At 40.0% G+C, this 15,878-nt stretch overlaps 1 protein-coding gene across 5 annotated transcripts in view; it reads left to right on the top strand.

Annotated features, from left to right (window-relative positions):
* Nucleotides 1-15,878, top strand: part of TSHZ1 (teashirt zinc finger homeobox 1) — a 61,440-nt gene that overhangs the window by 17,214 nt on the left and 28,348 nt on the right. The window contains exon 1 of one of the 5 annotated variants that reach the window (XM_080578966.1): nt 5,368-7,073. The exons of the other annotated variants lie outside the window; for them this stretch is intronic. Coding sequence (XP_080435092.1) covers nt 6,923-7,073 — 151 coding nt within the window. The 5' untranslated portion in view covers nt 5,368-6,922. Of the gene's footprint in view, nt 1-5,367; nt 7,074-15,878 lie in introns of those variants that run through there. 5 annotated transcript variants of the gene reach the window in all.

Genomic DNA, 15,878 nt, shown 5'->3' with positions numbered 1-15,878 from the left:
GCAGGAAAATAGCCAAGTAGAATCCCTCTAAGCTAATAGTCACAGTGCTGCTTATCATTGTCTCTGTTTTCCTCTGTACAGCAGGGCCAGTTTTAACCACCTAAAGAATTAGGAACTGTGTGAATGTCTAGGTTTGTAGTAGAAAAAATTTGTTTTACTACATAAGCCTCAGATTTAATTCTATGTTTTTAAAAGCAAATTTCCTTGATTTAAAAAATATTGGTTTCATATTCAGCTTTTTTTTTTTTTTTTCAATCACATGTCTAAGAATGTACAAAGTGAAAGGTAAATGTAAAGAAAGGAAAGAACGGATGCTTTCCAGGATGGGCCTGATCCAAAGCCCAAAAGAAGTCTATGGAAGACTCATGCCATTGACTTTCATGGCTTTGGACTTGGGCTGTGATGTCTCATAAGATGTAGTTATGTAGCAAGATTATTATTTTTTAATTATTATTTTAAAATTAAAAAAGAAATGATGTATTAGTTGCAAGTAACCTCTGTGCGCTGAAATCATAAGCTAATAATCCAATGCAAAAGTGTGAACGTGAATTTCCAATATCCGGTTTTCAAGTGCTAGTATTTTGTTGTTGTTTTTTTCCTTTTAAAGTAAGAATATTTTTAAATGAGCTACAAGAAGATACTTTTAAAACAGTACAACAGACTGAATAAAAGAAGGAGCTCTTTGTGAAATGGTTAATAGGCTTTATTGGCAAATCGTCACTATTGCAAGTGTCATAGTTACAGCTCAGCTTTAAAGTATATGAATTTAAAACCTAACTATTGTGACTAATATTTATTTCAAAGTACAGAATGTGTCACAGCAGTAGGGCATCCTATTATTAATGCAGTAAACTCTTGCTGTAATACTTTTTGGTATGAGGTTGCTGTGCTTAAGTTCCCAGCTATATAAAAGTAACAGTGAAACATGCCTTTTTTCAGCTGTATCTTGCTGTAACATGTGAAATGACTCGTTCCCAGGAAGAGCCATATGGACAAGTTGTTCCATATTAAACTACTACAGTATAACTTTGAGCTGGCCTCGTATGCTATAAAGTCTCTGGTTAAAACACCCATTTTAAAGACTGTTTTCAATTCTGTTCTACTTTTTAAATCAAGTCAAGGCATGGCTCTTCCAAGTAATGTATTCAGGTTGGAATTTCTTAATATGAAAAAGTTCATGAATCCTTACCTGCTCTTTCATCACTGCGGTGCTGATGCTTTGCAAGGAACACATCTGGGTCTTGCTCTACTTTAAATATTCTTTGCACTGCATGGAATTGCATACTATGTTACATGATTCTGCCATACAGTCCTTCCCCCATGATGCCAGGTTATACATCAGATCTTAAGTTCACTGGAGGAATTTGCAACGATCCCATTGACTTCGAATATGAGAGTAAAAGCTGCAGAAGAGTCATGTTAATGCAGGCAGATTTGAGCAGAAGGTGATACATGGCCAACATGTTTTCTTCACGTTTCCTTTCTTTTTTACCCTCAAAGAGGCACCTGCTGCTGCAAAGGGGCACTGCAGTAGCGTCCAAATCAGGAACATTCACTCTCTGTGCTTACAAAAGATTTTTTTTCCTTCCCTGTAAGTCACTACTTAAAAGCCATTCTGAAATATCAGTGTATAAGAAATAAACACAATAATCATATTTCTGGGTAAATTTTTTTTTTTTTTTTTTTTGCCTTAACATCTGGTAGGTGAAAGGAAGAAAGCCTGTGCATTTTCAAAACCAAATAAAATACAACCTTTCCTGTTAAGTTTTATAATTTAAATGGTTCTTGTTCAGGGAAGGGGAATTCCCTAGCCCAGGTTTATCTTCACCAGAATATCGGTAGCTCATACATGAGCTTGTGTTTTGTTCTTTTTGTTTTGGTAGTGTTTTCCAGTTGAAAAGAAGAGTGAGCTCCCAATCCTCTGCCTTTTCCAAACCTCTAGTTTGTAGTTGTACTTATCATCAATATTGCAGGCCCTGACACTCTGCAGCACTGTCACTGTATATACTGTGAAGGCAGTAAAAATGAGCACTAATCAATCTTTCAGGGAGAAGCAATGAGCATTAGAAGGCCACTATCCTGTGACTAAACACACCCCTTTTATGGAGTGTTGGTGCTAATAAAGGACAGCTTATTACTGAGGCAGAGACCAAAGCTTGGGTGAGGTCAACCATGACTGGCAGTCATCAGTCATTCTTAATGATACTTTTTCCCGTGCTTTCTAAGGGATTCTGAGCAGAGTGCAAATCATTCGGGGTCATCCATAGTTCATGTACCCACAGATGGCAAAGGTTTTGAAAGACTTTAGTTTAAACTTGTATTTTTTTTTTAATGTTATTCAAGTAGGCAAAAAAAACCCTCAAACAAAACAGATTTTTGCTCATTTGGAATGTTGTATTTTCTTTCACTCTAATAGATGTTTTACACACTAGAGTGCTTGTGCATTATAAAGAACTACATAAATTTATTTTTATGACGTCTGTCTTCTTTAATTATTACCTTTGATGTCTATTGGTGACTAAAGAGAGCTTAACAGGATTTCTCTCCCTTCTTAAATTTCGCAAAGTGAAACTCAGCCAGTCCCTGACAGATGTCTGTTCCTCACCTTCAGGATTATTTTATAAATCCCTTTCTGATGAGCGGAAGTGTCAAATCAAGGACAGGTCATAAAGTAAAAGTATAAACCTTTTAAAGGGAGACCTTGGTAATATATAAACATTTTGCACACTATCTGAAATTTTATGGACTTTAAAAAAAATGATATTTTAGCAATAGGAAGGCAAAAGTTTAAAACACCAGACGGTGTGCATGTGTTTTTGAATACACAGTTTTCCCTTGCTCCTTATCTTTCTTTCTATAGTCAAATTTTACATGCATTGAGAAAATAGCTGTACTGTCTGTAGGGCCTGTCACTGAAGTTTGTGTTTCAAAGGATCTCCCTATTTCGTTTACTTTGAAATTTGTGCTTTTTTTTGTTTTGTTTTTAAATTCCTCAGTTAAGCACTCTCTGCACCACCTTGAAGTTGGTGAGTGGGTATATAGCTGCTCTGATCTAGACAACTGCTGTCATTTTCAGCTGGTTGAGATTATCTGAGATTTTGCTTGAGTGAAACTGTAAGTTTACTTCTAAAAACTGAGGTAACCTGGATTGCTTTTCGGGTTTACTGGTAAGTCCACACCACTGCATCAAGTACGTAACATTACAGTAATACATTATTTCATCATGTAAAATCCTGACGGCAGGTTGGAGGGCAAGTGAATGTATGTCGTTTAATGTACCTACGTACGTGCATATGAATGTGTACATACTTTAAACTTTGGCTATAACTGGTGGCATAATTTTTACGGTTATAGATAATTTCATTTTTGTTCTCATCTTTTTATTGTCAAAAAAGCCAAACATATACAGCGTGTGTAAACTGAAAAATGCAATTTCACTTGATTAACATTGAAAGCTCATTTGTTTCACAGTGTGTGTGTACAGCACTGAGCACATTGGACCCTGCCCCACATAAAAACATGTAAAAGTTACCATATTATGTACGATAAAGTAGTAATATGGTGTGTGGAAGGGGAAAGGTAAATTATTCTTTTTAAAGGTCAGAGGTTTTCTCTGCAGTGCTTTTGTGGCTGGGGAAATTGTCTGATGAAGTCCTTCTTGGTTGCTGTTGTGAATGTTTACTTTGCTCATTTGGATCTGCTTCTTTTTTGTGTCCTAGATAAAAGCTAGTCACTTGTGCGATACTGCAATTATGCATCGTGTCCGAGGATTCGGGGGAGTTGAAAAAGTCATTGATGAACTGATATGACTGGTACATCACTAGAAATGATAGAAAGTATATGTAAATTAGTGATCGAGAAACAAACATTTATACAGTGTTACAGCTGATAGCAGCGCTCATTAAGGACTGATCCAGGGAAGTGCCTAAGCGCTTTTGTGAGCCCCGTTCCCAGTGACACTCTCTATTAATTGCTAGTGAAAACACAACTGATGCTAGAAAGAGACTTACCTGTCCCGAACACCCTGATCCAGCAGCCGGCTTCATGCAGTCACAGGGGTGCGCCCATGTACAGCCCATTGCTAGATCAGGATCTGAGTTTACAACTCATCCAAGAAATACTTCTATTGCAGGCTGGATGTATCAGACGAAACCTTGAATTTTCAATGATGCAATGTTGTAGAGGGCATGGAGGAGGCAGGAGAGCATCCATGCTGGGAGGAAGATGGTGAAACGCGTGCCCAGTCCGAATTTCACTGCTGGATAGGGGGCCAACAGAAAGCTAGGAGCTTTTCAGCCCAACCCCTAGGTAGTTTGTTGCTACATGGGTCTTGTGCCAGTTCTCTCTCTGGTCAGGGGATGAAAGTCACCTTTGGGTTCAGTTGCTGTCATACTGCTCTGCATATAGAGGATAAACAAAAACCAGAGCTAGTCTGTGATTGCATCTCATCAAGGTGATGTGCAAGTTCAGCCTTTCAGATGGGCGTAAGGCTGTTTTTCTGATACTGCATCCCTTCTCCTCTCCTCCCCCCCCACGGTGTTTTTGGATGTGTATTTTTTTTTGTATCTGGAATCCTTTATTTTGTCTTTACAGTCTGGTTGAATAGGAATCGTTTAGTTTATGCAGCTTTGTGCTTTTTCTCTACAGCTTGTATCTGCATGAATGTGTTGCAGCCTGATGCGAGTTCATTCGATTAAATAAAATGCTTAAATTGTAATCCGTGCAAAACGATCATATTTGAAACACTTGATGTCTCGGTGAGAATCCATTTAATAGTGATCAGATTTAAATGATTTAACACAGTGGTGGTGGTGGGAGGTGGGGAAGGGAAATACAGTTTTGAGACATTCCTGTATATAAAAAAAAGATTAAACCAAATTCAGATATGTCTCTCTCCCCCCTTCTCTCTCTCTCTCTCTCTCTCTCTCTCTGTCTCTCTCTCTTTTTAAGCAGTCAAAAGATATACTGTATCCCCAGTGAAAGGGCGCTTTCAATCCAGTTATCCACTTTACCCAGTCTCAGTTTCCAGAACCTTCCACATTCCCCCTGGTTAAACCACTAAGCCTTTGATTCCTTCCTGATTACACTATGCAAGACATCTATCAAACACTGTCTTATCTGTTTGTAAGGCAGCTCAGGCCTCAGATTTAAGTCATGGGTTTTGGCTACAAGTTGGAGTGTGATTAATAATTGACTAATGTAGCTTTTATTTATCACAGGCTAGCACATTTCACCATTACCGAGTTAATTTATGTTAAGTGTAAGCTGTCGTTCAATCTGTTTTTCAACTTTTTTTTTTTTTTTTTTTTTTTTAAATCCTAAGTCTATCTTTCACTTTTTGAGAAACAAAATCCTTACACAGGGCACAGTCTTGCTTGGTGCCAAAAAGTTGATTTCCTTTTCAGCGGAGCCATACATCACCGGCCCTCCCAGCTGCAGTGTCAGCCCCTGACAGAATGACATGTGTCATTTATCAAAGGGGCCAGGCCGGGCCTTGGGAAACGTACACGACAAAGCCTGAGAGAGTTCATTTCGCAGTCCCCTCCTACCCTCTGCGAGCCTCTTGCCAGGAAAGCCTGTGATGTTTCTGTCTTCACAGCATTACTGTAAGTCCTTCAACCTTCACAGAATTAACCCTCGCCGCCGCCGCCGCCGCCGGACCTCCCCCGGGGAGCTGCGGTGCCCAGATGCGGGGCCGGCCGGCCGGCTGCAGGAGCAGCCTGCCCTCGCCTGCTTCTCCGACGCCTCCCGCGAAGCTCTCCCGGTTTGGGGGGGTTGTTTGTTTGTAAACCCCGTATTTTGTCCGCCAGCAGGATTAAAGTCCTGCGTCTTTCCACAGCAGGGCAAGGTCAAAGGCGTAAAGAATGAGGGAATAAAGCATTTCAGTGGTGGAGAAGGGGCAGCCACTGTCCTGTGCGCAGGTAGGGGTTTGTGCTTCGTGTAAGGCAGCGAGACAGGGAGTCTTCTTCCACCTTCCTCTTTAAATTTTCCTTCAAGCTGTTCGGAATCCAGGCGCTGAAACAAACGCAGTGGGTCACTTCTCAGGGTGTCCCTGGGCTGTGCCCCAGCCGTGCGGCACCTGCCCGGAGGAGGTGACCTGGAGGGACCCCCAGGCGCTCCCCTGATGAGCAGCGGGCAGGTGGGCACAAGGAGAAGTCCGCAGCCCCGACCAAGGGGAAGAATCCCCCAACCTCAAGGTGTCACTGGCACCGAGTAGTTGGATGTCTGCACGCTGCTGCCTCAGTCCTGCAGCCCAGGAGATGACAAAGGAGTTAAAGCAGAAAACAGTCGTCTGTCGAACAAAGGGGAGAGTATTTTCAAAATATAGCAACACTTTTGCTGAAACAAAAGTTTTGTTTGCGTGTGTGCATGAGTGTGTTTTCAGTGGCCGAATTTTACATTTTGATCATGTACAAAGAATGTGAGAAAGTTATTGTCTCCTCCCCTTCCCCCACCAAATCACTCTTTGTACTTTGCATAGTTCCTACCACGCTGAAGTTATTTACAGCATCAGATATCATTTAAAGAGATAGCTAAGGAGACTGTAGCCTCAGCTAGGAACTTTCCAGAAAGGAGTCCTATAAATTAGCCATTGCTCAGGAGTGGCTGTTTTCTAGTCAGGGCTGGTCCTTTCATTTGTCTACATAAGGCTAATTTATTTTTGCAGCCAGATGTGGGCTGACAGCCATCACTCAGAGCTTCCTTCCCCCACTGTTAGGAGGTCGGGAAAACAGTCACGTTTCCCATTTTACAGAATCCCCATCAACATTATTGAAGATGGATGTATCTTTAAAGCAAAGATTGATTGTGGATATCGGAGTTATGGTGTCATTTATCATAGTGAATATTATTTAGACTTGGATTGTACAAGGCTGTAACTTGAGACACAGCCAGGGGAGGGACAATCTGGAAACGAGGATCCATGAACTTTAATGGATGGATGCTTTTTCAAAGCTCCACTCACTATAGCATGATTTACTTTTCTTACGGAAAGGAAACAAGCATTTCAGTTTTAAAGGGCCAGCATGCCGTCTTGTCCTCTTTAGTGGGTCCTTCACGGAGGCATCCGGGACTTAAAGCTGAGACAATAAATAGAGACTGCGCCTGAATGTTATACACATATAAGTGCTTTTATGTGAAACACATCTAGGTGCACTTGAGACTCTTGCTTGTGTGAATTATACTAGTTAGGTTCTCAGCTGCAGGGGTACTGTGGCTGAATAACGCGAAGTATTGATTATAGAATGCTGTGATCTGAAATTTCAGAAGCTCTAAATAAATTGCATTCCAACTAGCATTGTTACATTGCTGCTTTCATCTCTGCTTGAGAGGCAGAGCATCTAAACTATATGGGCGCTTACCGCTTGAGGTATGGTACAAAGAAAGAGACTCTAGTGAGTTGCACACGTACCTTGTGGACCATCACCACTGTTGATTGTTGAGATATACAGCAGACCTAAACAGCCTGATGCATACTGTGCTTACCTTCCACCTCCATGTAAAACTTAGAAATGAAGTTCTGGATCTTGCAAGTGAAAACATACCTTGTATTTTCAGAATATGTGTTCTAGTAAAAATGCTTACAACCTTTTCAAAATCTCAAGGCATGGTTCAGCTAAGGCATTACTTCTGATCTTGTACCACCAACACCTCTCTGTGCTTCACTGAGTCTATTAGAATGTGTTTCACACTTTGAAACATGACTTTTGATTTTTAGAAGTGAATTAATTTGAATTCAGAAGATGCTCAGCTGACTTCAGTAAAGGGGAAGGTTCTTGAAGGTGGTAGCAGAGATCTGGATACAACATGAAGCTGGCAGCACAAGCAGATCTCAAGCATGCTTCCCCAAGAATTCCGTCATCTCAGTCCCAACTTGAAACTTTCTTTCCTTACCATCATTTCCCCAGTTGCTTTGCCCAGGTAACCCCCTGCTCCCCAGCTGAAATTACTTATTTTCCATTTGACTTCTAATTTTCATTATCTTCCATTTCAGAATGATTCAGTTTTTTGAGTTCTTTTTCATGCCTCTAACCATAGCTTGGGTCCCTCTTTACTTGTCCCCCCTTCAATGGGTCATGTATCACAGTTTGGGAATTACAGTACTGTCCAAAAATTTTACATTGGACAGCAGTTTATTCACGTGGGCTGACATGTATCAGCTAAGAGGAAGGTAGTTCTGCCACATTTGTTGTCCTTGACGAACTCCTCACATACTAACATGTAAGACAACACTTCCACGAGGAAATACTAAATCTTGCACTAAACTATCTCCTTTTTTTTTTTCTAAAACAAAACCAGAAATCACTTTGCTGTCATAAACCAAATTCAGTAAGAGAGTTTTCATATGAATAGTCAAGCTCAAGAGTTTAAAAAAAAATCCAAACAATGGAAACAATTATGAACATCTGTTTTTGAATGCATATGTATTCTGTACATAACAAACAGAGAAATCCTATTATCTAGAACAATAAAAGGGAATTTCCCTTTCTGTCTGAACACTCTCTGGGAAGAATATGGTCTTCCATTTAGAATCATGGTTAACGTTTTTTTTTTTTCCTATTAATGAGATGAAAATGAGGATTTTTATTTTTTTTGTGGTCCAGATTCCAGTTTCAGGGATGCTAGTATAAATCCTGAGAAATCTGTTTTTACACCTGTGCAGCTGAGATCAGAATGCTTTTGTGAAGTCCTCCTGTATTTACTTATACATAAAAAGTATTTTTCTCTTGCTTGAGAAACATACAAAATGTCTTCAAAGAGGAAGCAGTTTATCAAATTCATATTAATCACAGCATCAATAATGTTGACCGGGGTCAAGTCATTACACTAAATATATTGTAACCATTATTAATGCATGTAGCCCAGTGCCATAGCTATGATATAAGACTGCTGTTTCCTGATTAAAAGCTGTTTGGTGATGCAGAGATTCAATACAGATTCTCCCTGCCTTGTGGTGACTGACAGTAGCTTCTGGTATTCTGCTTTCTTCTGACAGTGGAGTATATTAGTATGAACACACCTTACAGAGGGGGCTACAAGAAGTGCAGAATGCAGAAAACAAAAGTGTCTAATTTCAGCAGCCACAACTGTGCATCCATAAGGCAGCCAAATTTATCATGGCACATTATGGAGTGCAGCAAATGTCATGAAAACCATTGTTTTTTAATTTTTTTCCCTGAGAGTCTGAATGAGGTGATTTATGGTAGTTATCCATCTTAAGGGTCATCCATCAACTTTTAGTTGCTAGGCAATCAAACCAACAGCTGTTTGCTTTGAATCAAGCTGAAAAGTTGTCAGTCATCACATGCAGGTATGACCTTAGTGGTTAAAAACATTATCATGCATGCAAAATTAAAGAGGCAATGTCCTTGTTCTCCCCCTTCCATAACTTTTTTCATTATTTGCAATGAGCACCGCAGGTAGCACTAGCCCGAAACTTATTATTAACTGGTCATTGCGTCATGGAAATATTCACAACCTTACATAAAAGTTCTTTGTACAGAAACTGCTGGGGTAATAAATGGTGCAAGAAGTAGTGTAGACGAGGCTAGGATGCTGTTACTCTTTCACAGTCTCCCCTTAGAGCAGAGCTAGAGGACACAGTGGTGAAACCTCTTGAATTACGTGTACACTGTTCCACCATGTTTGTTACTATAAACAGAACAATATGCCTTGTGAGGTGGAGGCACTATATTTGACAGTGTACGAACAACCTGGACGTAATATGAGGACATGAACCTGTTCCCATTTCTCGCTTCTGGTCTTCTTGAGATTGCTTGCAAGGTGTTATTCTTCCAATTGTCATTTGGCTCGACTGACTGCCATTCCTTATTAAACAACTTTGAAACTACTGGCACATGAGGGGAGATTCTAGAAAACACTGAAAAGGTGGAGGTAAATTGCTGAAGAGACAACAATGCATGATTTGACAATAAAATATATAATTGCTAGCTAGCTGTTAGTGCCTGATACTTGAAAACTTTATACATCTCCACTGCTGTAAACTTGAGCCACTGAGCCACTCTTGAGATTCAGAGAGATGTAGCAAGACGTAAGAAGTGCTCTGTGTGGAAGTGCAAAAGGGGAAGTGAAGTGAGCAATTTTTGGCAAAGAAACGTCTTTCAAGCCATTTTTACCAGATGTAGCCAAAGGACTGCCCTTCCCTATCAATGACGTGTTTCCAAGAACTCAGCCATGAGCTGCAGATGTTGGGGTCGAAGTGTTCTGCTAAGAAAAGGCTCATTGCCTCAGGTCTTTCTGAGTCCTCAGGCCTTTCTTCAGAAGGAAAAAAAAAAAAAAAAAAAGATTTGTTTTACCTCTACGTTAAGTCATACACACTTGCAAACATGAGGCCAGGCCTAGCGAAGATGACACATGGTAGTTGTCAGTAGATCTTACTTTCCCCAGACTGTATATTTTATTCTGCTAACCTGTGTGAAAAAGTAAGTGTCTTGTCTTCTCAGGGACTCTGCCATATGCTACCTAATCATGGTAAAAAAGGACTCTCTCTTCTTATTTTGGTAAATCTTTTATAATATTTCAAATTTTATTTACATTGTTGTGCAATTGTCTTAGTCCCCCTAATGTCCTTAACTTCCGTTTGTGTATGAATTTGGCTATACTGGCTATATTTATATTTATACTTGGCTATATTTAAATGTCACTTAAGGTAATAGTGAACAATCCCAAGCCCTTGAAACCACTGTGTCATCTGTGTGGGCTCTTGTGTGGGCTCCCATTCACATAACATCTGAGCACCTTCCAAGTGTTAATGTAAAATATATGTGTGCAAAATACTCCTTGTAGTGAATGCACTGATGGGTGATAACCATTTTCATAACATCCTCGCCATTGTATTTTCACTTATCATGTGGCTCACACCAGGTGGCTTGTTAGCAGTTGCTAATGAGTTTGTTGTAGTGTGGGAGGTTCCCAGGTGGAGAGCTACACTTGCAGTTTTGCTCCCTCGCTTGCACTGTTTCCAAGGCTGGTGCGTATTCCTGTTTTAAAACTCTTCTAACACTTAATTTTGTTCTGCACGGAAATATAGATGTAGAAAACATGTAAGTCAAAGCTTATCATGATATATTTGTTTGTCCCTTTAAAAAAAAATAACACAACACAAATACTCTCTCCTCCCATCATAGTAATATTTTCTGTTTGTCTTCTCACTAAAATAGATTAGTAACAGTGTAAGTCCTAAATGGATCTCCTGACGTCTTTGACTCGCTTCCATTTACCGCAGGCAAAACCTGCTTTTCTACTTTATTTTTTTAAGATAGCAACTACTATAGCTGTAGAGAGGGAAAGTTGATGTAGGTTTTACAGGAAATTTAAGGAGAAAATGATCACTTTGGGACAGATAGTAGTACCCTGTCAAGTATTATCCCATCTGCAGTAGAGTAATGAAACTCATAGTGGGAAAAGGTGGCAGAATCAGGCTATTTGATCAAGTTTAATCTATGAAGTGCCTAACCTAGTCCTTTAGCCTTTAGTAGAGCTCAGTACGTAATCCACCTGTCCTCATCACCAAAGGGACAAAATGAAGAATTTGGACTGCTGTTGAGCAGAATGAATTTCCATAGTGGATCAACCTAATGTTACAGTGATGACACGTGGTAATTTGATAGTTACCACTTAATAACACGAACAATGCGGGACATACAGTACTGGATAACTCCATTGGATGCAATGGTAATTACATGGCAACTCACTGACTGTTAACACTTTGTCGTCTGATTGCTGTGCACTTATCTTGTGTCAGTGATGTAATTAGCACAGGTGTTTCTGCATTTGAGGTATATCCAGTAGACTGTACTCTTTGTACTTTTTTTTTTTTTTTTTGGATCCTCAGCCTTTATATTTACATGTTGGTTGTATTATGTGTAATGTAGAATTTTTTCATCAAGCTGCAGAGACATGCCTCTGTTCTTGCAAATTTTAGTGCTATTCAGAGCATGTGCGTTTCCTTTATTGATGCATTTCTAACAGGAAGAAAAGAGAGAAACCTAAACAAATTTCGAAAATTAGACTAAACTAGACTAGAGGAGACTAGTCCAGTTGGAAGGGACCTACAAAGATCATCGGGGCCAACTGCCTGACTGCTTCAGGGCTAACCTAAAGTTAAAGCGTATAACTGAGGGCATTATCCAGACACCTCTTGAACACTGCCGGGCACGGGCACCCACCAGCTCCCTAGCAAGCCCATTGCAGTGCCAGAGCACCGTCAGGGCACAGACACGGCTCCCAGTGCCCAGCCTGACCCTTCCCTGGCCCAGCTCTGTGTCCTTCCCCTGCGTCCTGCCCTCGGATCCCAGGGCAGAGACCGGAGCCTCCTCTGCGCGTCCCCTCCTCAGGAGGTCACAGAGCACCATGAGGCCGCCTCTTGGTGGTTTTGAACAGTTTACTTGAATTAAAGTTTGCAGGCAACACGAGCATTTAAATCCTGGATTTTCTCGTTAGCTAGATTTTTAAACAGTCTTTGGCTTTGTTTAAAAATTACATTTATATACTTGTAAAATTACTGTTGTTATTTTTGATTAGAGAAACAAACATTTTGTCTAGAGGCTCTGAATCAAGATCAGAGCCTGTTCAGTAAGTCACTGTTCAGAAACTTTGAGCACAGACTCTGCCCCCAAAGTTAAGGATCATGATGAAGGGCTAATATGGGGTAAAAGGTAAGGAGAGACACTATAAAAGTAAAGTCTTGTAGCAAACTTTGTAGGGTTTATCCTTTCTTATAAAGATTATCCCTTATATGGATTCCATTACAGGCAGTATGTAGCATACGAGCTACATTGTATTTTGTTAAGTGACATCATGCTTGAAGAATACTTCTTCATTTGAACTTTTAATTTGCTTCATTAGGGATCTGTTAAGTAGATGGAGTAAAAACTGTTGGATGATCAGATAAACAGGCCAGTTACTCCATTATCTGTCTGGGACAGAGATAAATTTTTGTCATCAGTCTTTCTTAATTCTTTCTCCTTATATAATCATAAGCATTTGCTTTTTGAAGGTTCCCAATTTCTAGTAGATCCCGATGAAGTACAGTTCCCTTCCTCAGCTGAACTGCCCAGTTCCTCAGGTTACCCGCTCAGCTTACACAAGGAAAGCCCTACCTTACATGCTGCACTGCCAACTTAGCTTTTGCTAAGATACATCTTTCCAGATTGGTCCCCTTGCAATGTATTTTCTTTCTGGAAAGAGCACATGGGAATAAAACATTACTTTTCAATAAGACTGAACCAGGAGCATCCCTGCAATGCTTTGTACTTTAACAGGTTCTGATTTCTTCTTCTAGATGGTTTCTAGATTGGAGGATACTGTTTGTAGCAGTTTTAGGAAAAAATCAGCTAAATGTATAGTCGCTGTAATCCTCTTCCTCAGCACAGTGCCACCTTGCCCATTTCCATTTTTCTGTGCCTTTGATTGATTGCTGTGTGCTTGTGTTTTATATGCATCTAGCCAAAGCCCCGTGAGTTTATGGTGCTGTCAGTGCTATGGGAAGTTTGCTGAGACCAAAGATGTAGCAAAAATAACTGTGAAAATTTCTCACTATCACCACTGTTTTGCAGCTGCCCTTGTGCTGAAGGTTACCGCTCCCACAGCAGCAGGGATTACCGCTCCTATCAGCAAACAGAACGTATCTCCATTCCTCAGCTGCTTCTGTGCAAAGTCCCAACATCATCACTTGAATCCATGTTCACTGGCAGACTGCACCAGATGTAACTCGATTTGTTCTTAGAAATAAGTTGAGCTTCAGCTATCCTGTTTTCACAGACTAAATCCAGTTTCTTGGAAGTACTTTGTGATTGAACACCAGTGTAAATTGTATATGTACAGGTGTACAGTGAGTGAAATGTTCTGAAGTGATACATATCCTTTAGAAACTTGCAGCTCTGTAGTCTTTGCCTGACATGGTAACCATGAAGTACTTTAGATATCTCTTGGTACCCAAGATGAATCTAAAGCACTAGCAGTTCATTCTATCAGCCTTCATCTTTGTCTGGCATGCTAAAACACTGGGGATAAATCTGTTCTCGAGTTTCCCTGCTTCCTAAAGAAAATAGTCTCAAAGCCTTTTTTTTTTTTTTTTTTCCTGAAAGCAAGATGACTGGAACCATCATTTCTCTCTGTGCTTGATTCAATAGCACTGGAGATCTGGTACTTTGCTACATTTTGCCATTGTTTCTTTTTTCTTTCTTTTTTTTTTTTTTTTTTTAAGGCAAAGAGCAAGTGGGATGCTGAGATGTACAATCATAATGTAAAAGTACAAGGATGCAGTAATGGGTGGTGAGCTGTAGAAGGGCAGGGCAGATACAAGTGTAGCTGCATGGTGGAAAATGGGTTGGAGAGCATTCATAGCCTAATCCTGATGTAATTTAAGACTGAATGGCTAAATTAAGATTTCCTTAATTTTTTTCTGTGATATATTCCTGTCACAAGTTTCCTATATGAGAAACCATTGTCTACTATTCTACTTAGCTACTGGTTACATTTCCCGGTGGTTATGCTGGAGACAGGTGGAAGAGGTTGTCCAAAAGTTTAGGTGAAGCTTAGATGATTTCACACATACAAACATGTTTCTTTCTTCATACTATATTTTTGTGAGAGCTTTTTTCTTCTTGTTTAGAAACCCTCCTATTTTGCCTGTTTTCATTGGCCTTTCCTTTGTGTAATTCCATTTTCTTCATTGGAGTGGAACATGATGAACAACTGGATGAAACAAAAACCCTGCACTCCCAGAACTTTTCCTTGCTGTCTTTTTTTCCAGATAATAAAAATATTGTGAAGAAAGAGAGCACTGTTCTTTTATCTTTTTCCATTTTTTGTCTGCACTTCTGGGGCATATTATCTAGCCCAAGAAAAGCTTTTGAGTGTGTGCATGTGTGTGTGTATTTATGTATAAACAAACTTGTGAGTAAAATCCTGCAGAATGATAGTAAAACATCTGCTTAGTTCAGTGTATCGTGAAGCACAAGGCCAAACGCTGACTGATTCTACATCTTGAGAAAGGTGTGTATACAACCACATGTATCTTAGGGACATTTTATTGCATTTTGATTTTTTTTTTAAGCTTGTGCAGGGTAGAATGAAAAAAGAATTGCTTTCGTTCCTATTTTCTTCCAAAGAGGCTCTGCGAAACACACCAGGTCGATTTTCAGCACTCCATCTCAAGTTTGCTGAGACTGCCAGTTGAGACTAAGGAAATCATAACATTTACAAACTTGATTCCTCTTAGTTATGCATATGCAATTTGGGGTACCTCATTTGCAGCCAATGGATTCACAGCTGCATCAGTGTCAAGCTGGTTAAAGTGCGAACAGAATCAGATTTACAGGATCTTTGAACTCCTCGGTGATTAATGAAATTCTTAATTCTGGAAGTATGACAGGAGGATAATCTCGACAATATTTCCCCCTGCTTTCTGTGGGTGGAGGGATTTGAAGCCAGCAATGGCAGTCAGAGGTTTGACCTGTTCCACTACAGCAATTCACTTAGTTGGGCTGGAATCTCCCAAGTAAATCCCTTTTAATTTCCCACATGCACCTGTACCTCATGTTCGTGTGGTTGGAGATCTGTCATGCTAAATTTTACTTCCACCATTCAGAGTTTTACTAAGAACCTAAATATTCCCTTATTTTAACTTGTTCCTGAAGGAACACTGCTGGTGACTGGTGACTTCAAAATCTGTCTCGAAGGGTGGGAATTAGAAAACCTGGGCTCTTTTCCTCTCTTCCTTGGGCCTTAGTTTTTGCACTTGTGAAATGAAGTTAGCAGTAGTTACCTTCCTGTGTGAAGGATTTTGAGATTTACTTACCAAAGAACATTAGGTAAGTGCTGATAATGGCAATCTTATGAATGTGTAGAGTGGC

Source organism: Anser brachyrhynchus, assembly GCF_964034855.1.
Source record: "Anser brachyrhynchus genome assembly, chromosome: 2".
NCBI classification, from domain to species: Eukaryota; Metazoa; Chordata; class Aves; order Anseriformes; family Anatidae; genus Anser; species Anser brachyrhynchus.
Note: the sequence above shows the minus strand (reverse complement) of the source record. Positions and strands in the feature narration are given on the sequence as shown.